This window comes from Vulpes vulpes, chromosome 5 (genome assembly GCF_048418805.1).
Source record: "Vulpes vulpes isolate BD-2025 chromosome 5, VulVul3, whole genome shotgun sequence".
In the NCBI taxonomy this organism is placed as follows: Eukaryota; Metazoa; Chordata; class Mammalia; order Carnivora; family Canidae; genus Vulpes; species Vulpes vulpes.
Window position 1 is genome coordinate 126,271,995 of NC_132784.1, and position 24,623 is coordinate 126,296,617.

The window sequence follows — 24,623 nt, forward strand, 5'->3', positions numbered from 1 at the left end:
TTTCTTTTAACTTCTTTATTAAGTTTGTTGCATAAAAGATATACATTCTCATATTGACAATTCTTGTCATGAACAAAAGCAACAAAAAATAAGGCAACAGCAAGATGTGCTTCACATATAAACAATCACGTGGTAAGAACAAGAAATCTGGCCCTGTACAACAAAAAGATTAGGAAGCAAAATATGAGTAATCCCTGTATTCAGAATATACCCAAAAGTGTGTGTAAAGACAGTGCACCCATAATACAGCTCACTTAAATTCCTGTTTATGATGAATAATTCCTTAATTATCCATTTTGTGAAATAAGAATGAACATCAAGAAACATGAAATCCAAATTCCATTTATTTTCACAATATCAATACTACACTCAAAATAGCAACTTCATTGAATCTAAATGTTAAATGTTTCCAAAGTAAAAGGCAATCTTAATTTTTTTAACCCTATGAAAGGGTTTGCAAAAACAGGTGGCTTATTTTATTCCACTTGCAAGGAGACTAGGTCCCAGCCTGCACTTACATAGGATGAGCAACAAAGGACAACAAACAAATACCACTAAGAGTAATGCCCGTACATATCAAAATATCTAGTTGAACCATGTTCTTTCTACTTATACAGCAAGTCTGTTAAACAACCAGCATAATGGAAGCTTACACCTCATGCGACAGAATCACTAAATTAACTATACATCTATTAGAAATTTCCAAACCCCGTTCCCAAAACAATTTTAGCACACCTATTAAGTACTGTAGGTCACTTAGAAAAACACAAATAAAACATACAACCAGTCTTTGCAATTAAAATTTTTTTCATAACATATAAACAATGTTCAGATACAAATTCTGAACTAAATATGTTTTCCTAAATATGATTTATGTAATCAAGGCTTTCTTAAACAAAGACAGGTCTTAGGTATATGATCTGTACAAACTTACAGTAGTGTATATTCCAAATAGAGATTTTCTTCCTATTATTATATGAAAATGTAACTCTTTTCTGAGTGAAGATATATGTTAAGGCTTCAGGTGTAAACACTTTGGAAGGCAAACAACTTAGTAAAGAAATAACCAGTCATTTAAAAATGTGTATCATCTCATAATAGACCCCTGAATTTTCAAATTTACATGTGAGAATACATTTACATCTTAAATTTCTAGGAAAGGCACAGGCTTTATATAAAAAAGCAGCAAAATTTTAAACCCACCAATTTATTGAAAAAGCCATTACTTTTATTAGAAACAAATAATGCTTCTCAAGATGTTGGCAACAGGTCATAGAATAGTCACATATTTCATACAGTGTATTTCTCCCTTTATAATTATATTCCAGAAGGAGGTGGAATACCTCCTTGGCCGTGGGAAGCAGAAGTATTTGATGGACTGTGTAAACTGGTCTCCTTGTACACAAACCATGCATTTCCTCCCCAAAGTATCATATTCAGAAAGCCAAAGATCTAAGGAAGAGAAAAGTAAACATGAAAATCTAATCTACTTAAAAATTTATACCCATCTTCGTTTTCCTTTAAATTAACATTTCTAGGCAGTAAACCTTTATTTCATTTAAAATTTAAACTACCCATAAAGTAGAATAAAAAAAGACGACTTTCCATGTCAATGCTAAATCTGTATATATAATAACTTATTACCAATGAAATAAAGCTAAAATCTCTACATCTTTAACATATAAAATTATGACTAAAAGAAATCTTAATCTTTGCATCTCAACATTACCAAAAAGATGGGATTAAATTTGAGAAAAATAAGTAAAATCCTATTACTTTGTAATTAGACTTTATTGCTTTCAGGTGAAGAGGAACAGGAATCCATGCTTCCTTCTCTGGGGGCTTTCACTTGCCTCCATCTTAATGGTTATAAACTGTCCCTGGTTATCCTTTCCTGTTTCCCTTCTTTCTCCACTACTATTTATTTCTCCTACTCCAACAGCTACAGGCAGAAGAGAATGGGGGTCACACAAAGAACTTTACATCACATTCTACATTAGTCAACATAAAAGAAATTAGTCTTCCAGTCACAAATCTGACAAGATCAAAGTCTCAGAGATGAATAAACTGAAGCTACCCTTTTAATATTTTTTTTCCTCCAAATATAAGAACAATTGTGGCTTATGATTTAAGACTGGGATAAAGAACTTGAGAGTAGCATATTACTGAAGACCAAATGCTTTACATTTTTTGCATATTTGCATACAAAAACATTTCTGAAATTGTCCATCTCTGATTGTGGTCAACATAAATGCACAAAAAGGCTTACTTACTTACTTACTTATTTATCTATTTATTTTACAAAAAGACTTTTACATCACAAAGCTGTAACAGAAAAATCTGGCCAAATTGCTTTACAAGGCAGTATTGACCTCATCCCCCAGAAAAATATTTTCTTGAAAAGACAGAAGACTTCCTTAAACATAATACATGCAGTATATTAATAATGTATTTAGTAATACACTTACCTGTACTTTGGTAAAACAGACTAAATATAATTTAAATTTATATATATACCAATTCTTTTTAGATCATTTAAGAAACCATGAAAGTACTACTTTCAAAGACCCAAAGCCCGTCAAACTAGAGAATGGGCCTTAAGTCATATCTAGCCCACACCTTGGCTTGCCAACTTACTAGCTGTATTACTTTGAGCAAATTAAAGCACAAGCTGCATTTTTTTCCCAGCTGTAAAGATGAAGGTAATACTACTACCTCCCACATTCCTTTTAGGGTTACTGGGTAAGTTAAACAAGATGAGTGTAATGTAATGCCCTTAGCACAATGCCTGACACGTAGTCTTTACAAATGTTAGTGACTACTATTAGTGCCTTTCAGCTGAAAGTCTTGCCTAGTCAATTTTAATGAGAAGAAAGAATCAATCACGATCTTGTCCAAACCTGTTAACAAGTAATAATTTTTCTGACATTTTTCTTCACTCTTATAAAGGTAAAGGCTATCTGGTAGCTAGGCTTCTGATAGCTTAGTAAAAATGAAAACAATATATTCATTCAGAAATTTATTAAAAACTATTGCTTTCTTCTATCACTAGTAAAGTTTTTCTAAGTGATAATAAAATATTTATAAATACTGCATACATACCACAGATACATTTAGGGATCCCATACTAGTCACGGAGCCAAAATAACACATCACTCCTTGATGATTACAAGGCTGAAGTTCCTTGACAATACCATGACCAGTAGCTATTTTAATATCTGTAAGAGCTTTAGCCCAGGCTGAAGTGCTCACCAACCACAGAAAAGCAGCAACAAGAGTAACAACAAAGTCCTAAAGCAAAATTAAGTATGAGTTAATAATGAAGAGTTAATTTAAAACTACTACATTTCAAATTCATGATGGAGGAACTGAGATCTCACTGAACTCTGTGGTATTGAGAAATGGCCTACATGACATACCTTGTAAGAAAAGCCACAATCAGCATTGTACACATTGCTGTTTACTAGCACAGTGCCGGAGTTTCGGCGGTGAACAAGACTTAATCATCTACTTTGGAGTCTAAGATTTTGACACTAGGAATCAGTTTCATGTGGCCCTCACCACAACCATCCATTCCAGGATTACACCTCACTCCCTGTTATCACCAATAACTATATTCCCTCATCATCCCAGTTTCACTCCCCCCCCCCCCCAACTTTCCCAAGATCACTTCTCTTTTCAGCTCCCTCTCCTCTGGGCACCCCAACTTCAAAACTCCTATGACCCCATTGAGACATACAATCTGATTTTTATCACATTCTTCCTCTCTACCTCACTCATGATTTCATTTCCTCCTTAATTTCTATTCTAAAGTCCTTTATTACAACCCCTTGCACACACTCAATTCCCTTACCTTCTCTTGCTCTCTCCTACTATTCTGGCAAAACTGTAATTTCAGTTTAATCCCCCATGATTGGAACTAAAATAAAAAACTTAAAAAAAAAAAATCTGGTTGCCAATGATCTGGATAATGAAATGGTAAGAAGCATGCATCCAGGATGAGTTGCTTCTCTTAAAATTCATGACCCTAAAATTTTAAGAATACTCATTATATTGCGGATAAAAAATAATAATCTCTCAAGGCATCTTCTGACTAGTAGTTTTCTATTCTAGTCTTTGCTACTTATTACATTTTCAAGAATAGGACTAAAGTTTGAAATACTCTGGATAAGTTTCTTACTAAGATGATGAAAGAAAAAAATGTATTCTCTTTACTCAATCTATTCTGCTGGGGAACTAAAATTTTGTTAACCAGTATTGGTTACAAAAATCTAAGTAAGACTTTTTGAAGAATGCATTCGTATGATATAAAGTGTTAAGTCCCACCTTGTTTGGTTTTCCTTTAAATTAACCACCAAAGTGGGAATAATGTAAAATTTGTATATTTTAGCATTATATATTCTCAGCATTCAGGTACACCCAAAGCTACGATTTCTTACACATCTGCAGCAAAAATCTCTGCAGGCTCACAAATGGGTTTTGGAGCTTATCAGTGTTCCCTCCTCCCACCAAATCAATCTGATTGTTTTTTAATTACTTTTTAATCATTTATTTAGACCAAACACCAGTAATCACTTATGACATATAGAAACTGTACTATATATAGCTTGCTCACCAGGTCAAGATGACAATGAATAAATGCCTTGTGATTTGAGAACCAAAAACAGTGACTAATTTTACAAAGTTTGCATTTTGCATTTGAGCTTTTCACTGCTCCTGGTCTTCTTTTAAAAAAATGTAAATAAAAAAAATTAAAAAATGTAAATCAAAGAAAAAAGGACAGGAGATTTTTGCGGTGTGGGAGTATTCTTTCTGCTTCCACACTCAACTGTACTTTTGTTGAGGGTAGACATTTTCTCATCACTTGCTAGAAACACAATGCCTTTTGGAGAACTGATAAATAGTACAAGGTTATCACACCTTCTCTCTGGGTTAAAGTTCGTAGCTTTGACCAATCTATGTCAAATCCTTTTAATTTCTAGGTTTCTTCCTTCCAGATTCCTAATTAAAAAGCACACTGATGTTTTTCTGATTATGTTCCTTAAGTCTACTTTGCTGCTGGCATGACATTCTTGTATTTCAAAAGCAGGTAACTTTTCTGAAAATGATCCACAAAGTAACCTTAGGGTGAGGGGAGGTGGGGGGAATGAGAGCCTCTGAAGATCATCTCTCTCCTACCTACTGAGAGGACTGTGTTTTTAGGATGCAGTTCTGCAACACACAACCATAGCTGCTTGCGGCATCCTAGCAGCCTTGGTCCCACCCATAAGTTGGGATCTGTTTCACAGCAGATATTTAGGATTTGGGATATTTTATGTTTGTTTAGTCTTGTTCTTTTGTTATTTCTGATTTTCCATATGGCCCTTAAGCTCCTGCTATTTAACACCAAAAAAATATTGCTACGTTCGCTTAAAAATGGAAGTTGATTTTAAATACCACAATTGAAATGCTCTTAGAAATATCTTAGTAGAGAACTGAGTACATTGCCAAAAAGGCATGTCCTCATTAACAAAGAGTACTTAAAAAAAAAAAATCAATGTCATATTTGGCTAGATTTTAAACTTGGCTATCTCAAGAATTTTTTTTTTACATTTATATGGTTAAATTAAAAGAAGAATTCAAAATTTAATTTAATTTAGAAGCTTGAACATGTAAAGGGCTAGTTCTAGATTATCTCTCTATGACCATCAATTGATCACACTGAGATGGAAACTGTCTTTTGACTTTCTGAATGATGCACCTAGTTAGAGTTTTATAGTTTTAATAGAGAAACTCTCTACAAAAATAGACTTGGATGCTGCCTTAGAAAGTGTGATTTGTAAAAGTGCACTAAACAAAAAAGGTTCACTGCTAGAGTTAACTTAAAAGTTTGTTGGGATTAATGACAAAATGGCAAGAAATGTCTTCGTCTAGTATTTAAATTATAAAGTCCTTTAACAAAATATAATATCTATATGATTACCATAGTTTTTTTTTTTTTTCTTCAGTATGCTCCATGGGGGCTTGAACTCCCCTCCAACACAGGGCTTGGACTCATGACCCTGAGATCAAGACCTGAGCTCAGATCAAAAGTTGGATGCTTAGGGACACCTGGGTGGCTCAGTGGCTGAACATTTGCCTTTGCTCAGGGTATGATCCCAGGGTCCTGGGATACAGTCTCACATCAGGCTCTTCTCAGGGAGCCTGCTTCTCTTTCTGCCTGTGTCTCTGCCTCTCTATGTCTCTCATGAATAAATAAGTAAAATCTTTGAAAAAGAAAAAAAAAAAGAGTTGGATGCTTAGCTGACTGAGCTACAGGCACTCCCACAGTTCCTTTTTAAAGTAAGTCTTGGAAAGTCTCCAGAAGTTACATATTCTTAATATGTAATTTCTCTTGATTAAACACCGCAAATTTAAATAGTTGGTATCTTTCTGAAAGATGTCCAAGAAAATATTTTATGAAAATGTCAGCTTTAAGAATCTCTTCTCAGATATAAGAAATGAAATAAATAAGAATTGTAACAGACTGTTTTATTCTCTACTTACCATTTGCATTCTTATGATCCAGGCAGCAAAAATTAAAAATAAACAATAAACTGTTACCTTATTTAATAATTTCTTCATACTCAAATAGCCTTCACTTTAACTTCACAAGTAATTAACTGAGGAGTGTTTTCTCAAGATATAAATGACCAGTATCTCAAAAGCACCTCTCTTCTCCCTTCAAGTCAATAACACTAATACTGACTTTGTAGTTATTCTTTTGTTGTGGACCTCTGGATTAAAACTATGGCTTATCTCTGCATTTGCACCAATAATCCAGAGGAGAGATTTTACTACCTAAATCTCAGAGATTATTTTTATTTCTAGCTCAGAAGACTCTGAAGCCAAGGAAGGTGTTAGGACTTCAAATCCAAATCCTTTGTTGCCATCTCCAAGATTCAAAATTAGCTCATGAATACCATTAGTGCGAATTCTCTAATTTTTACAGAATTAACTGGGTCAGATTTTAATTTAAGGAATTTAGGAATAGAGACCAGGAGTCAGCAAACTTTTCCTGAAATGGGCCAGACAATATATATGTTTGGTCTCTCTTACAACTACTTAATTAACTCTGCCACTATAACATGAAAGCAGTAATAGTATGGAAATGTTCGGGTATGGCTGTGCTATAAAGAAAACTTCGTTAAAAAAAAAATGGCAGTGAGTCAGATTTGGCTTGTGGGCCATAGTTTGCTGATTTCCGATATTGACTATTAAGCTCAATAAAACATTGTAGAGGCAATAAAGGGGGCCTTTGAGAAAAGAGAAGAAAGATAAGAAGTAGGAAGGAACACCGTCATGAGACTACTAGTATGGTCAGCAATTCCTCAATTCAAAGGCATTAATTTCTACTTACTTTCTCTACTTGCAACCTAATATGCTCTATATATTTGAGATCCTTCCAGGTTAAAATAAGACTTACAAACAAACAGACTTCTGTATTCCCTAGAGTACACAGAAGGTGTTGAAAATAGGCTCAAAGAATTAGGTTCAACGTGACAATGAGAGAAAGCTCAACTTCATGGTAAACAGATCAAAATATGTTGAACTGATTCATGCCAAGAATTTTCATTTCCAGTGTAAGAAAATCTGTATTTAACTTCAAATATAATATCCTTATACAAATGATTTTTGTATAAAAATAGTTTACTTACAATCATGGGAAGTTTTCGACTATCCCGATACAGGCTCGTATAACCAACATAGAGCAAAAGAGCAGCGATGCAGTACAGGAAGACAAAGACTGCAAATGTGACATAGAATTGTGCGGAAGAAGAGTAATCTCCGATAAGGACATAGCTTTTCCAATTTACATCACACACATTTACATCTGGCTGTGCTAGAAATGATGCTTCATTCAACCTGTTAAAAAAAAAAGCTCAAATAAATTTGTGAATTACTTGGACTTTCCCAATAGGGACAGAAATCCATAAGTAGAATACTGAAATGACATTTGGAAAAAAAAAAAAAAAAACCACTCCCACAATATATTACAGACATTTTCCTTTGGGGGAAAATTCAAATATTTAAATTAAAAATTTCCAAAAAAAAAAAATTTCCTAAGAAATGTACATAAATTATAAATTATGCCCTGTAATTAATTGGTTTATGATAGACTGAATATAGACTGCATTAAACACTTTCACACCCTAATACTATTTTCCTGCAATAAAAATTCAGCAGATTAAGAGAGCTGATACAAAATAGTCTGCAATTTGAGACATGCTATTCCATTCTAGGAGCCAAAGTATGTGTGACTAGCACCAGGAGAGCCAATTACGATTTCACATTTTAACCCTAGATTAATTAGCTGCTAACTTTAGATTGTTTTTAAATTTCCTTATCTAAAAAAAAAAAAAAAATTAATTTCCTTATCTATAAATTCAAAAGGATCTATCACTAAATATGTCATAAAAGCTCCTCATTAGGAACTTTATAAGAGAAGGGCTAGCAAATGGACAGGCAAGGATTCATAACCAAAGCCCTGCTGACATATTTTTAGCGTAAGGTGTTATTTAATCATCAAAACAACCTTAAAAGGTAGTATTTCCAATTCAGTGTAGAGAAATTTCGAGTCCTAGAGAGGTCAGGTAAGTATTAAGTGTAAGATGATTTACACCATGGCTTAAACCCAGGACATATTCGATCAACACTGAAGTTAAACAGAAATCACAAAATACTCATTTTAGTTTGAGTAAGAAAATAAGCACAGAAACTCCTCACTTTATATAAATATATGCCTTAAAACTATATAGGGATGATATTATTTAGTAATTGTAAATAATACATGCGAAATTTCAATTTTCTTAAGCTATGTTTGCTTCTACATCATGGCTTCTCACGCTAAGGTAATGGAGCAGTCTCTGTTTTGAGTTTAAATTTTCAATCCACCGTGGGATGACAGAATAAAAAGTTTCTAAATGCTTATTCTCATTTTCTTTACTTAATTCATTACAGGCCAGGAACACAGTTTGCAGACAGGCATTGGTCCATGTACCACAGTTTGAGAAGCAATGATTAGCACTTAAAAATGAGCATGTGTACAATTTAAAATTTTCTACCCCCCAGGATAATAAATTGCTGGAAATGTTATCGAGTCAGTACCAAAGTAAAAAGTTTTTAACCACAAAACAAACAAATAAATCTCTTACCTGAATGGGTAAGCAAAAGCAGCTGTAATTGTTTTATTTTCAGTAAGTGAAGGGCAAGTCACTTGAATTTCTGTTTTGCCCTTAAAACCTCCACAGGTGGCAAAAGCAAAGATAGAAGCAATCTATACAAAATGAGACCAAAAAATGGGGAAGAAGCATTACTGTACTCAAAAATGAGTCATTAAAGCCTAAATATATTACTAAAATCTGGCTCATTAACATTCTAGAAATTCTTAATTACAAAATAAATGTAGATGGTGATAAATACTTAAAAAATTCATTTTCAATGGTCAATAAATGATTTTCTTTTCCCCTAAGTATAATACAGAAGATAGTTTACCAGCTCATATAACAATTCTTCTGATCATACTCCAGTGTGCCTACCAAATATTAGTATGAAATTCAGACAGTCTTATTTATTAGTATCAAAATCAAAAGGGGTGATTTGGAGGTAACTGTTAAGCCGAGACTGATAAGCAAAGAGGAGATGCTATTTCATGAGTCTGTAGGACCTCATTTTTGAATATTTCAGTATTTCAGTTCTCGAGTACTTGGAAATTTGTCTTCCTGATCGTGCATATGCTTAAAAGAATGCAATGTTCCGTTAAATGCTATATATGCATTAAATCCTAAGCATCCTAAATGTTGATATGGAATCAAATAAACTGTAATTCATTCACAGGATAGAATATTATACAGTCATTGAAATGTTGGGCAATATTTAATGACACTGAAAAATATTTGTTACATATAGTTTGTTTATGAGGTCTAGCTGGCTCAGTTGATAGAGCATGTGACTCTTGATCTCTGGGTTGTGAGTTCGAGCCCTATGTTGGGGGTAGAGTTTACTTAAATGTTTTTTTACACATACAATTGTGCATGTGTCTACACCTATGGATATTATCACACTACAAAAACATTATATATCAAAATTTTAACAGTGGTCATCTCTAAACAGAAAATAAAGAATTTCTTTTTCTATTTGTAACTTCTAAATTTTCTATAAAACAAAAAACCCCAAATATGGTGTAGTAGCCAAAAGCTTAATCCTTCAGCAAATTCTGATAGCTTTATTTAAAAAGCATATTTTGAATCTGATCATCACCATCACAACATCCTGAGCTGAACGACTTCATTTGAATTATACTCTTAAAAGCCTTCTAAATAATGCTGCTCCTGTCCTTTTCCCTCCTTCAGTCTACTGTCAATATATCAACCAGGGTGATATTTTAAAAATACGAGGCAGAAAACATTATATCCTCCACTCAAAATTCCCCAGTGGCTTCTGAGTTCTCCCTGAATAAAAATCAAAGTTCATATAATGGTCTACAAGATCCTTTCTTCCTTTAATAATTCTGCTTACACATTGCTACTTTTCCCCTAGTCGAATCTCTTTGCATAAAAGTCTCCTTGCTATTCCTTGAAGATAAGAAGGTAGGTAAACTTCTCAGAGCTTAGCACTGGCTACTCTCTCTGCCTGGAATACATGGTTCACTTCCTACTTCACCGCTCCCTGTTCCAAAAGGACTTTATCATGGGGGTATAGCTCAGTGGTAGAGAATTTTAATGCAGAAGGACTTTATCAGAGAGGCCTTTCCTAACCACACTATATCAAATAATATTGCTCCAATCCACAGTACCTTCTTCCTTTATTCATGCTGCTCTATTTTTCCACCATTGTAATTATCACTACCTGTTAATATTTAAGTATTTGTCCATTTTTCACTAGAATATAAACTCAAGGCAGCCTGGGTGGCTCAGCGATTTAGCGCCACCTTCAGCCCAGGACCTGATTCTGGAGACCCGGGATCGAGTCCCACATCGGGCTCCCTGCATGGATCCTGCTTCTCCCTCTGCCTGTGTCTCTGCCTCTGTGTGTGTGTGTGTGTCTTTCATGAATAAATAAATAAAATCTTAAAAAAAAAAAAAGAATATAAACTCAAAGGCAGGGAGGCTTTGTTTTGCTCAAGGTCATTCATCTACCAAATAGATAAAATTCAGTACAGGTCTGGTATCAAAGCCCATACTGTTAAACACTGATATAATGCCTCTCATGGATTAATATTGGGCCTTGAATCAGGCCATAACCAGGATAATTACTATCAAGAGATTTTTTTTTTCCTGTAAAGAGATAGAAGGAATCTGGTTACAGGTATGAAGAGTCTGAGATGATATGCAGTACATAGTTTGGAATCTTCAGTTAAAGCGAATGGATACTCTCTACCCATAAATGTTCATGAATAAAGAATGAAAACACAGGCCAGAAAACTGGGCACATACCCATTTAGGATTAGAAAAAGAAAACCGGATACTCAAATTTAACCAACGGAACAATGAGGAGTCCGAAAGAGACCTGTGTGTGACTAGATAAATTCCATCTAACAAAGCTGGCCTTGTAGATCACCAAGGAAAGAAGTGTGGTGGTTTTAAAGATATGTCCACAAACTCTGATACTCCTCCCCTCAAGAGGAAAGATTAATTTTCTTCCCTTTAAGTGTGGACTGGACATAGTAACTTGCTTCTAGTAAATTGAATATGATAGAATGAGTTGAACATTCTTTCTGAGACTAGGTGATAAAGAGACTACAATTTGTCTTCTTTTCTCTCTTGAATCACTGGCTAAGGGGGAAGCCAGCTGCCAGGTTGAGAGGAGACTTAGGCAACTTATAGAGATACTCTAGTGATGAGGAACCACAGACTATCAGCAACCACATGAGTGAGCCTGGAAGTGTTTCATCTGAGACTTCCCAATGGCCATGTGAGTAAGCTGGGCACTAGAGATGACTCCATTCCAGTCAACAGCTTCACTGTGAACTGAGAGACTCTGGGCTGAAACTCCTCCAGGCTAAGTGTCTCCCAGATTTCTGACCCATATTAGCTGAAATAAGAAATGTCTGCTTTTTTATGTGCTAAGTTTGGGGTAATTCACTATGTAGCAATCATAACAAATACAAAAAAGGACTTCAATAAGTGGTCCAGATAGGCTAAAGACAAATGTAAAATATGAGTCTTTAAAAAATTTTAAGACGATAAAAGGAATCTGTGTCCATAAAGGAAAAAATTCTTAAGATTAAAAATCAAACATACTAACCATAAAAGATTGTTAAATTCAACTACAGAAAAAGAACTTTTGAAATGAAAAGTCAGCTTTTGAATATAAAACAAGCTACAAACTAGGTGAAAATATTTGCAATAATGTCACAAAGGATTAATATCTCCTAGTACATAGATCTAAGAGCAATTCTTACCCATGTGTACTACAGAACATGCATAAGCATGTTCAGTGACATGGTTTATAATATCAAAACACAGAAAAAGTGGGAGCACCAGGCAAATGGATAGTATACACCTACAATGGGAAGTTTAATAGTAATAAAGATATATGAACTACAACTGCCCATGTCAATATGAATGAATCCTAGAAACCTAACACTGAGTGGGGGGAAAAAAGTTGCCTAAGCTTTCATTCTTTGGCATTTTGCCTGTCATTTTTTTTTAAAGAAGATTTTATTTATTTATTCATGAGAGATACAAATAGAGAGGCAGAGACATAGGCAGAGGGAGAATAGGCTCCCCGTAGGGAGCCTGATGTGGGGACACCATCCCAGGGACCCCCAGATCATGACCTGAGCCAAAGGCAGACTTCAATTACTGAGCCACCCAGGCGTTCCCGATGTCATTCTTTTAAAACCTTTGGTTAGGGATTCCTGGGTGGCTCAGTGGTTTAAGTTTTATGTTTCAGACTCTTGATTTTGGCTCAGGTCATGAACTCAGGGTTGTGAGACTGAATCCTGTGTAGGGTTCCAGGGTTCTGTGCTCAGTGCTCACTGGGGAGTCTACTTGGGATTCTCTCCCTCTCCCTCTGCAACCTCTACCACCATCCCTGTGCCTGCTCTCTAAAATAAAAAATGGTTTGCCTAAATTAAGATAGCTTTAACTGTAAATTAGATTATGAATTACAAAGATGTAGTACACAAAATGTAAAATATCTCATTGATAATAAATCGTTTATATTGATTACTTGTTGAAACAACATTTGGATTTATAAATAAAATACATTATTAAAATTAATTTCACCTGTTTCTATTCACCTTTTTAGTGTGGCCAGTAAACACTTAAAATTATTATGTGGCTTGCATTTGTAGTTTGCATTCTGTTTCTGTTGGACAGGTGCTTTACAGTGATGTCACACTGATCTGAAATGAAGATCTGGTCATGTTACTCCCTTGTTTAAAGGGATTTCCTCAATGACTTTCCAGAACTAAATTTACAAAAACACAAAAGCCCAAACTTCTTAACTTGGCCTAACAGGCATGGCTGATGTACCCTCAATCTTATCCTTCTAGATTTATATGCACTGTACCTCCTGCCAGATACTGTACGACTGTCACTCTGTAATACTACTGCCCCCTGAAACTTATCATGTATTTATGGTTTCAGTGTATTTGTGTCTTCTGTCAGGGAACTGTCCCACTCCAAAGCTGTTCTCTGACAAGCTCATCTTAAAGGCCCTATGCAGCTTCTTATGGTAGAACTATTCTGTCCCCTGGGCGGCCACAGACTTGGGTTCATTAACTCTACTATAGTCATTTTTCTTGTGTCTTGCCTTATTTAAAAACAAAACCCAAAACAAAAATAAAAACTAGTTTCTAACTAAATACAAAAAATAGTAAATAAATGGCATACTGTACTAAAGCTCATTGCTCTTAAGCCTAATGCCTTTCCCTGTCCCTTGGCAGACTGTCATGTCTGCATTTGGTCTTACTCAGGATTTTCAGTGTCTACCCAGCAGAAGGTCTGGCACATAGTAAATGCTCATTAAATAACTGATTAAAGAAAAAAAAAAACCCAATTTCCAATAATCTACAAATAAAATCATATTTCAAGTCTTATATAACCATCATTTCAAAGCTACCTTTTTGTTATAAGTATAAATAAATGTCATGTTTGCAATTCTGGTCTTTATCTCATGGGATAAAAGGGACAAGATACACACATTTCACTACATGAAATACAAAACAACCTGAGGGTAAATTATCCAACTATCTTACTTCTCCCTATATTCTACTGCTATTTTGATTTACACTCAAAATTCTATATTGGCAGCCCATGGTGAAACCTGGCCTCCAGATAATATTTGTGTGATCTTCCCAGAATTCATAAAAAATAGGAGTTTGTTGTTTGTCTTTTAATACCAGCATACTGCACATAAAAAATTGGATTTCCTGCTTTTCCTTGCTTTGGGGAAACTAAAAATATGGCAGCATCAGGCCCATATTCCCATAAAGCAACCACCATGTGGAACTGAATGACAGATGACACGTAAGACAGGGCATGTGCTTTTTCCAGACTGTTGCCATTCTCGGCTGTCTCAACAATACTCAGGATGCATGTTAGTTACCAGCAATCAATGAGCTTATACTCTTGTTTTTCTTCCAAACAGCTTGTTTCACTCACTTACTTTATGAGGGTGGTTCCTATGTGCACTTCAGTTTGTATTCCTAGTCTAAACAACGAGTACTGGTATGATTTATATTGCCTTACCACTTATGAAATTCATTTTCCCATTCCTCTCTATTCCATGAAGAATGGCTAAAACTGCTAACATGATCTTCTATCTGTAGAAGAGCTTGTAAGAATCTAGGACAAGATGGACAGTAAGCTTCTCTTGAGGTCAGAAGGTTCCATATTTCATAATGACAGCCTCAAGTTGCCAAAGATGCTAGGCACATGGCAGATCCCTCATTAATTTTGCAACTTTGGAGTTAACGTCTCTGCTTGGTTCTCTACGCTATTCTCCAAAATAAACTGCAATAGTCAGTTAATTGGTATATGAGAAGTAAATATTTGAACTATTTATATTTATTTTTAGACTTAAAGAAGGAATGAAAGCTTTACTGAAATCAATAGATCACTGAAACCCATGCTGGATCTGTAGGTCCGTGTCACATGCCAGTACAGTATGCTGGGTATCCCGAAGGTAAGAGGAGTTTCATAACATGCAAGGACAGGGATACCTTCACCTATTTTTATTCTGTTCATGTACTGCAATGTGAGTATGCCTGGCTAAGTGAGTTAATGGAATGAATAAGTTACCTAGTTTTAACCAAACCAACCTTCGCAAAACAGACCAATGGCTTAAAAATGTCTTCATGGAAACTATAGACTAATAATACAAAAACTCATATCCGAAAGAGAAAATAGAAGCATTAACCCCCTTTATGAGCTATATTCATTAGCCACATTCCAAGGAAAAACAGATTTTACTTAATCAGATCACAAGATGATGGCATATATATATATCAGATGAGCATTTGAATTTAGGATTTAAAAATATGAATGAAATTTACCCCAATCATGATGTAATAATGCTGTAACATACTGACATTGAGGGACGCCCGAGTAGCTCAGCCAGTTAAGCATTTGACTCCTGACCTCAGCTCAGGTCTTGATCTCAGGGTCATGAGTTCAAGTCCTTAGTTAAACCCACTTAAAAAAAAAAAAAAAAAAGATACTGACCTAGTAAAATATCCATCTAAGTTATGGCTGCATATTGGGACTCTATGCATAAAATTTTCTACTGATAGGGATTCATGATAAAAAGTTTGGAGACCCCTGATATTTTCAATGAGTTATTTAGCCTATAGCCAGAGTCCCAGTCCTTGATCCTATTTTTAGAGCCTGCTCAGCTCACTGATGCTTCTATTGGGAACACTAGTATTCATGTATATTTGGGTGTCTTTTACCAGTTTCTAGTTGCAGTGTCCTGATTGCTATTTGGTTTCATCATTAATCTGATGTCATCTACTTTTTCTGCCCAAGGTTTAGCCTAGAAAATGATCTAACTGAAATCTAACAGAAAATAGATCTAAAAGAAAAAGAAATAGACTTAAAAGTATATTGTGGGATCCCTGGATGGCTCAGCGATTTAGCGCCTGCCTTCGGCTCAGGGCGTGGTCCTGGAGTCCCAGTATTGAGTTCCACATCGGACTCCAGTCCCATATCAGGCTCCCTGCATGGAGCCTGCTTCTCCCATCTTTAAAAAAAAAAAAACAACGATTTATTTATTCATGAGAGACACATAGAGGCAGAGACACAGAGGGAGAAGCAGCCACCCAGGGATCCCACAATAAATAAAATCTTTTTTAAAAAAAAGTATACTGTGTATGAGTATTTATACGCAAAATCAAATGAATGCTGTTTTACTAAATCAAAGAATCAGTGCTGAAAATGAACTATCACGGCATGTCTGCCTTTATAATCAGTAAGATTAGATGTCTAGAGTCAAGGTACTGATTTTTTTTTTTTTAAAGATTTTATTTACTTATTCATGAGAGACACACACAGAGAGAAGCAGAGACACAGGCAGAGGGAGAAGCAGGCTCCATGCAGGAAGCCTGATGTGGGACTCGATTCCGGGATCACGTTCTGAGTCAAAGGCAGATGCTCAACCGCTGAGCCACCCAGGCGTTCCCCCAAGGTACTGATTTTTATGAGTTAAAGTCCTTACACGTTTACTGAAGACATTCATTTTAAAAAACGTTTTGTTACTGATGCTATTTCACTTTATTCCCGCTATGTACTGGGCAGTGAAGTCTGTTACAAAAGGCTTCCATTTCATTCTTCTATGATATCCCTCTGCTTGTCAGCCTGCTAGTACCGGTTCTGTAACTCCTAAGAATCTGTATCATACAAAGTAAATTTGAGTTCCTGCTGAAGTAAACAGAAGTTTTTTTTGATAACTCTTTAACTATTCTACATTGAAGATATCTTTTTTTAAAATTTTATTTCAAAGTAATCTCTATGTCCAATGTGGGGCTTGAACTCACACCACCAAAGATCAAGAGTTGCATACTCTCCTGAGCCAGCCAGATGCCCCTATTGAAAACATCTTTATGCCGCCTTTATCCTTAAATAATTGTCAAGCTATTGAATATGGAACTAGAAATCTCCGAGGAACTTAAATATATTTATTTTAAATCATTTCAGACTGTCGTACTTTTATGTTTTTGAAGTAAATACATATCTTGATTGTTGATCTGGCTGGCTGTCCTTAAGTGTATTTGTGCCACTGATTTTGACCTTTTAAGTGAAAATGAGTTTTTTTTCAAGTGTTTTAGGATATCTGATGTAGGCTCAATCAAATTGAGTTTGTTTTTCTCCCCTTTTTCTATACCCGTCGAGTACTTTTACAGTCACTTCTACCTGGCTGCAAATACCACATCTTATGATGTTATGCCCAAACTACCAACATATGAGAATATTCAAATGTTCACAAATTCAGATCTCAAGCTAAAAGGTAGGCTGATTCAGGTCTTAGAAGGCTATACTATCTCTCTTTCCACTTGTTTAAGTACTTGGCTCTACTTAGTCATAAATCCAGACCATAGGTCGAAGCTTTTTTCCAGATTTATTTCCCAGATCATGAACAGTCCCTCTTCCACCCATATTTTCTGTTTCATTTCTGGTCTCCAATTTACTGTATTAGAACAGCAATTCTTCACATGTGGTCTGTGGTGTGTTGGTAGTACCCAAGACTCTTCAGAAGGTCCAAGAGATCAAAAATATTTTCACATTACTAAGACATTATTAGCCTTTTACACTGTGTTGACATTTGCACTATTTGAGCAAAAGCATTTGTGGGTGAAACTATTGGGCTTTAGTTAAGAATAAGCAATAGCATCAAAGTTATTTCACTGCCATGCACTCTCTGTTAAAAAAAAAAAAAGCCAGTTTTACTTAAGAATGTCTTTGTTGAAGCAGTGAAAATTATGATTTTTATTAAATCCTGACCCTTGAGTCTTAATATTCTGCATGATGAAGAAACAGGATGTGCAAATACTTTAACCGCACACATGGTTGTCTCCAGGGAAAGCATCTAAAATAACTGAGTTATATGCTGAACTATTTCTTTTTTTCATGAAAACACCATTTTTACTTGAAAGAATTAGTAATAGACAAAAAAGCCCTCCCATAAACAAAAAAAAAAACAAAACCCAGTTATTCAGACATGGATATCTGGCAGATATTTTTCTCAAAAATGAATGAAGTGAGCTTTTTACTTAAAGGAAAACTGGTAGCATTTGTTGCATTGGTGCAATTCAAGCTTTTAAGTGAATAATTATGGTTTTAAAATAAATAAGTATTCCCTTAAAAGCTTCTGCTTAAATTTCTGATGTGGCAAATATCAATTGATACAACCCACATAAACAAGAGCTCTTTGAGGTCTTCAATATTTAAGAGCGTAAAGGGGTTCTGAGACCAACGTGTTTGAGAACCACTGTATTAAGATACTGCTGTTATCTTAATTTCCTCTTATATATTTTATCAGAGATTGCTATTCATGTGTGGGGTGAGTGTGTATATATGTCTGTGTGTTCTCAAAGCACTTATATATATATGTTATCTATGAAAAGGACATCAGACCTACCCCGTAAGAGTGTTCAAGGTATATAATCAAGAATCAAGTAGAAGAAACAGAGAACAAAAGGCCAAGGGGTGAGTCTGTAAATCTATTAACAAGCTTCAAGTCCGGAGTGTCCTCGTGGGCATAAAATGCTATTTGAAATCCTTTTCCGTCTTCATTGTGGGGGTCGAGGGGGGAGCATATGCAAATAGCAAGGCTGAGAGAAAGGTAAGTTTCCTAAAAAGATCTCCTACAGACTGATAGCCTAAAAATGTAAAAATTAAGCAAATGGATGAAAACCATCAGTCTATATATGCCCCGTCCCTCACATTGTGCAATACAATTTGAATTTTCTAGGGTGCTCTTCTGTGCTGTTTTTGAACCACAAAATTAGGATAAAACATTGCTCCTGTTTGCAAAAATTTTATAAGTTACTTGAAATGACTAAATATGAGGTATTTTATATAGACTATTGTGTATATTTGAAAGTTGGTTGTTTAAACAAATTGATATATGCAATACCCAAAGAATTAAAGATTTTCTTACTTTTTTTTTCACACTAATTTTCTTGGGTAATAATCTGCCCCAAATACTCTCAAATGTCGTCTTTTGCATTTGCTCATTAATTGCAAGAAAAAAATCAGTAATTTTCTTGGGTAATAATCTGCCCCAATGTTCTCAAATGTCGTCTTTTGCATTTGCTCATTAATTGCAAGAAAAAAAATCAGAAAAACATTCAAACTTAATAAAAGAATCAAGAATATCCTACTCGTTTTTAACTCGTAAGATCTTATTATAAACATGCACCTAACAAACAAGGAAAAAAAATCACTTGAGATACATTAGGCTTTTGTTTTCTAAGCCTGCAATTTTTGGTAATCTATTTATTAATTTATCAAAAGACCAATTAGAAATGCAAAGGTAAGGTAAGTTATCAAAATGACTAAGAACAGAGTGTTAGAGTCCTGGATGTAGTGACCATAATGATGGACACTGGATAAGTTACTGCATCTCTCTAACATGGAGATAACAACCTTCACAGGTTGCTAGAGGATTAAATGAGAAAATACAGATAAAGCCCTGGCACATATATGTATATTCAATAAATATGTTAATACTGAGAATACATTTGACCAGGACAGAGAAAAATATTCAGAGATGGTTAATTCTAAAGTTCAACTTAGTGCGTAATTCCTTATATACTCTCCAAAGCATATGCTTAGATTCTTTAAGTGCTAAATATTTGTTCAGCATCCCCCCCATGCAAGATAGCAGCAAGAAAGTCCAAAACAGTGTTTAATATTTTAAAAATATAAAATCACTTCAATGAAAAGCTTTTATCTAAATATTAGAGATATTTGACTAAATATAAAAACCAAGTTAAAATTTACCAGAAAACTCTTAAATACTTAAAAAAAAAAAGAGCTGCTTTGATGAAATTAATCTTTGACTTTTACTTCTATGTTCTGCTTGTATACATAGGTCATTTATTCCTACCTAAATTTTATATTGTCACCTTGATAGGCTCCTAAAAGCCTATCAAAACTTGCAGACAAGTGAAATACACACAATGTATCATTTTTAAAGTTTAAAACATGTGATAGAGAATTGAGTAATCTTGAAGGACTAGGAGATATGTTTGTTAGTCATATGGGGCTCAAGTCTATCCATTGTCTGGGTCTAGTCTTCCTAGAAACACAGCATCTCAGTCCTGAAGAATCTACTAAGAATTATTCAGGTAAATTATAATCATTCACATAATTAAATATTAACTCAACCATTCCGACAGCCCTACGAAGTATTGCTATTCCCACAGAGGGGTAACAAAAACTCAACTTTTACTGAGTACTTATTACACAAAGAGTGGGAAGAAAATGTCACTGCCAAGCACTGTAACCAGGTGCCAGGAGTAGAGTAAAAAAAAAAAAAGAAGAGGGCAGCCCAGGTGGCTCAGCAGTTTAGCACCTGCCTTCAGCCATTGCCAGATCCTGGAGACCCAGGATCGAGTCCCACTTCGGGCTCCCTGCATGGAGCCTGCTTGTCCCTCTGCCTGTGTCTCTGCCTCTCTCTGTGTCTCTCATGAATAAATAAATAAAAATCTTTAAAAAAAGGAAAAAGAGAAGGAATACAACATGTACAACATGGTGGCTGCAGTTTAGAAGCAAAGTCCAAAAGTTTCTGCTCCGGTGATTATATTTTTATTCTGTTATTAATTATTTACTGGGCATCTAATCCCTCGAAATTTACATATCATCAGATTGTATCTTAGTCTAACATATTCTAGAACCTTGCTAGAGATAAGCTGATTGAGGGAATTCTTTTTTCCGTTACATGAATGGTAAGCAGCCATTACCTAGATTTTAGATTTGTTTATAAACTTATTGACTGTTTTTAGAAGTAACCCGCCACACCTCAATCAATGCTTTAGGAACCTTGAACAATTTATTCAAAACAGATTTAAAAATTCTTACGATGGGGCAGCCCTGGTGGCACAGCGGTTTAGCGCTGCCTGCAGCCCAGGGTGTGATGCTGGAGACCCATGTCCCTGCATGGAGCCTGCTTCTGCCTCTGCCTGTGTCTCTGCCTCTCTCTCTCTCTCTCTGTGTCTCTCATGAATAAATAAATAAAATCTTAAAAAAAAAAATTCTTACAATGGCCCCTTCTCTAGAACCTTGTTTTATCATTCATCCCGTCTCGCTCTGTTTTTAACCTACAACAATTCTATTCACAATTTCTTCTCTCAAGTCCACAAACACATGCAGTCTTTCCCGTCCTTAAGCTCGGTTACCACAAAATCCCTCCTACCTTCAAGGTCAAATAGTGGTTTACTCTCACCATTCTCACTTTCTTACCACACATCCATTTGGCCTATTACCATCTGGTTTCTGAATTTACTGACACTGCTTTAATAAAGCCACCAACAGCCTCTGGATCGCCAAAACCAAGGTTCACATTTTAGTTCATATTTTAGTCCCTATTTAACTTAATCTCTCTCTTGCACCTCCTGATATTGTTGAATTTTTTGAAATTCTAATAGTGATGCCAAGATGTTACTTTTCTCCATCTTCTTAACTATTACTTTCTCCATCTTCTTAACTATTTCTTCTCCTTCTTGCTGGTAGGTATCTGCTGAATCTCCAGCCTATTCTTGCCTTTTTAAAAATTAAACTCCATATAGCTAACTGCCTAAAGAATACCTCCTTTATATGACTTAGAGACCACAAAATTAATACATCTAAAACGGATCTTCAACCAAAAATCTGATTCTTAGCGATGTATCTTGGACAAAGGTACCACTACCAACCTGTCCCCTCTTCACCCTCCAAATACATTCTAATTTCCAAATCTCCTCTATTTCCACTGCAATTAACTTTAGGCCCTCACAATTTCTCTGGCAACAGATCTCCCTTCTTTCAATTATGATCTTTCTAATCCATCCTCTACACTACTGACAAAATAAAAATTTCTAAAAAGGAAACCTAATTATAATATTCACTTGCTTAAAACACTTAAATGAGTCCCAACTTCAAATGGTAGGAATTCTGGGCTTAAGTAGAAAGTACCCGATAAACAACTCCAAATCCTGTACCCTGAAAATACACGTTTTCCTAAAGAAAGGACCCAGGTTATCAAAGGTTTAAGATCGTTCCACAGGATAAACTCCTAGCTCTTCTGTTAGCCCTATGAAGCCTTTCAGGATCATCTCAGGCTATACCCTCCTTCCCAGAAGTTTAAACCAACCCCAACTACTTTTAAGTTTTCAACCAGGCTATGCTGCTTCAACTTTTCACACCACTGAGCTTAAGTTTCCTTTTGCCTGGGGAGCCACTCCCACATCCTCCCCAAGTGAACAAGTACTCCTCCTTCAAGTGTTCTTTCATGTATGAAATACCCCCTGGTTCCTCCAAGCAACTAACTTCTCCTCTTTCACCTACTATACTTTGCCTATATTTTCATTAAAGTACTTATCAGGTTCTCTTGTGTACTACTATGCTGTTCAAACCGAAAGTAGTGTTTCTTTAAAGAGCTTAAACAGGGTATTTTTCAAAATACGTCAGACCTGTGATCACTAATAAATCTATCACTGATGTTTTAAAATATTAAGGAAAAAAGTCATGTCTATGTTCTCTTTTTAAAAAAGACTGACAAATAACATAAGCACAAACCTAACAACTGCCTCATTTATTTAGTGAAAACTTTAATTATAACCCTCAATAAGACTTTCTCTTGGGATCCCTGGGGGACTCCTCAGTAGTCGTTGAGGGCCTGCGTTCAGCCCAGGGCCTGATCCTGGAGTCCCAGGATCGAGTCCCGCGTCGGGCTCCCTGCATGGAACCTGCTTCTCCCTCAGCCTGTGTCTTTGCCTCTTTCTGTGTCTCTCATGAATAAATAAATATAATCTTAAAAAAAAAAAAAAAAAGACTTTCTCTTAACCTTTATATTTGATAAGCCTAACTAAACATGATTTTCCTCCTGCAATTTCAAATTTTTACACACTCAATTTTTCTTTTTATTTGAATCTGGGTTTACAGAACCCTAAAAGTGTGTGTGTGTGTGTGTGTGTGTGTAAAATACATGTAACATATGTGTAGGCGTCTTTAAAAAGTGTGTGTGTAAAATACATATCTGTGCAGGTGTCTTTAAAGTAGACGTTTGTGTGAAATCAGCACTATTTCAGTTTTCAGAAGGCAAGTAAAACTTTGGGGGAATGGTAGGAACCTTTTTTCGAAAATCAGCTTGAGTGCCCAGGAGGGAATCCGAGTTTCTGTGCTACTTAAAAACAAAAACAAAAAAACCCCACAACACTCTCAGTGGGGTTGTTTAACACAGGAAATTGGAAGTTCTTACCCTTCGCCACTTGATTCCCTAAAACCTAAGGTTAAAAGAGCTACGGATGTAAATGTTGCCGGCCACAAAAGCAACTCGCCCGCACGGTGGGCAGACGCCAGCTGCCGGTTAATCCCGGCCTGGAAAAAAAAAAAATCAGCCCTGAAACATGTGCTGGATGTGCCGCGCCCGGTGCGTCCGCCGGCTCCTCCACGCCACCGACTCCTCGCGGCCAAGGTCGACTTATACGTCTCCTCCGACGTTACCGACTGGGAACCCAACAGGCTCGACGGCGTTCCCGGGCCGCGCCTGAGCACCGGACGGGCCAGGCGCGTTCTGTAAAGTCCCCCCCCCCCCCCGCCCCACTAGGTCCTGCTCGCCCGACCCACAGTCTATTTTTATCCCTTTTTTTTTTTTTTTGGTTAAACTGGGAGGCCTCTCAGGAGCAAACTGGGAGCGGAGCGCCCGGCAGACCCCCGGGAGGAGGCGGCGCCGCGCGGCCCGGGTTTCGGTTGGGCGCCGGGGACGCCTCTGCCGCCTTGCGGGCGGGCGTGCAGCCGGGGAGGGGCGAGAGCTCCCGCGGCCACGGCGGCGCCCGGAGGTGAGCTTCGGCGCGGGGGGGCGGCCTGGCGCGGGCCGCGGCCTCCGCCCTGGGGGGGGGGGGCGGGGGGGCGGCCTCGGCCTCGGCCTGGCCTGGGCTCCGGCTCCCGCTCCCGCTCCCGCCGCCGCCCCGGGCCCCCGCCTCCCCGCCGAGGGCACGGCCCGCCCGGGCTGGAGGGCGCGGCGGGGCGCGGAGCCAGGCCTCGCCGGCGCGGGCTGCACTCACCCACTCGAGAACCTTGATGAAGCCCAGCGGCTCCTTGAGCGGGCTGACGTTGAGCTGGAAGGAGGACATCCTCTGGGGAAGGAGGGAGACAGAGAGTCAGGGCTGCGGGGCGGACGAGGACGGGGCCGACGACGCCGAGCAGCCGGGCCGCGACCAAGGCCGAGCGCCGCGGGCTCTGGGAGGCGGGCCCGGGACGCCGCGGGGCGGGGCGGGGCGGGGCGGTTGAGCCGCCGGCCGAGGCGCTCCAACGGGGACGCCGAGGGGCGGCCGCGGAAGGCGAGGGGCGGGCAGGGGCGGGAAGGGGCGGCGCCTCCCCGGGCCGCACCTGGCCGAACCGGCTGATCCGCTGGCGGAACAAGTAGATGTTGGACGCCATGCTGCGTGCGCCGCG

The 24,623-nt window shown here is 37.2% G+C and overlaps 1 protein-coding gene across 1 annotated transcript; it reads right to left on the minus strand.

Moving 5' to 3' along the window:
* SYPL1 (synaptophysin like 1) lies at positions 1 to 24,623 on the minus strand. The gene is made up of 6 exons (XM_072759949.1): positions 24,558 to 24,623; positions 24,233 to 24,304; positions 9,174 to 9,295; positions 7,677 to 7,884; positions 3,103 to 3,291; positions 1 to 1,452 (listed from the first exon to the last, which is right to left on the minus strand). The coding sequence occupies exons 1-6, from the start codon at positions 24,606 to 24,608 to the stop codon at positions 1,318 to 1,320; spliced, it is 777 nt and encodes a 258-aa protein (XP_072616050.1). The 5' UTR covers positions 24,609 to 24,623; the 3' UTR covers positions 1 to 1,317.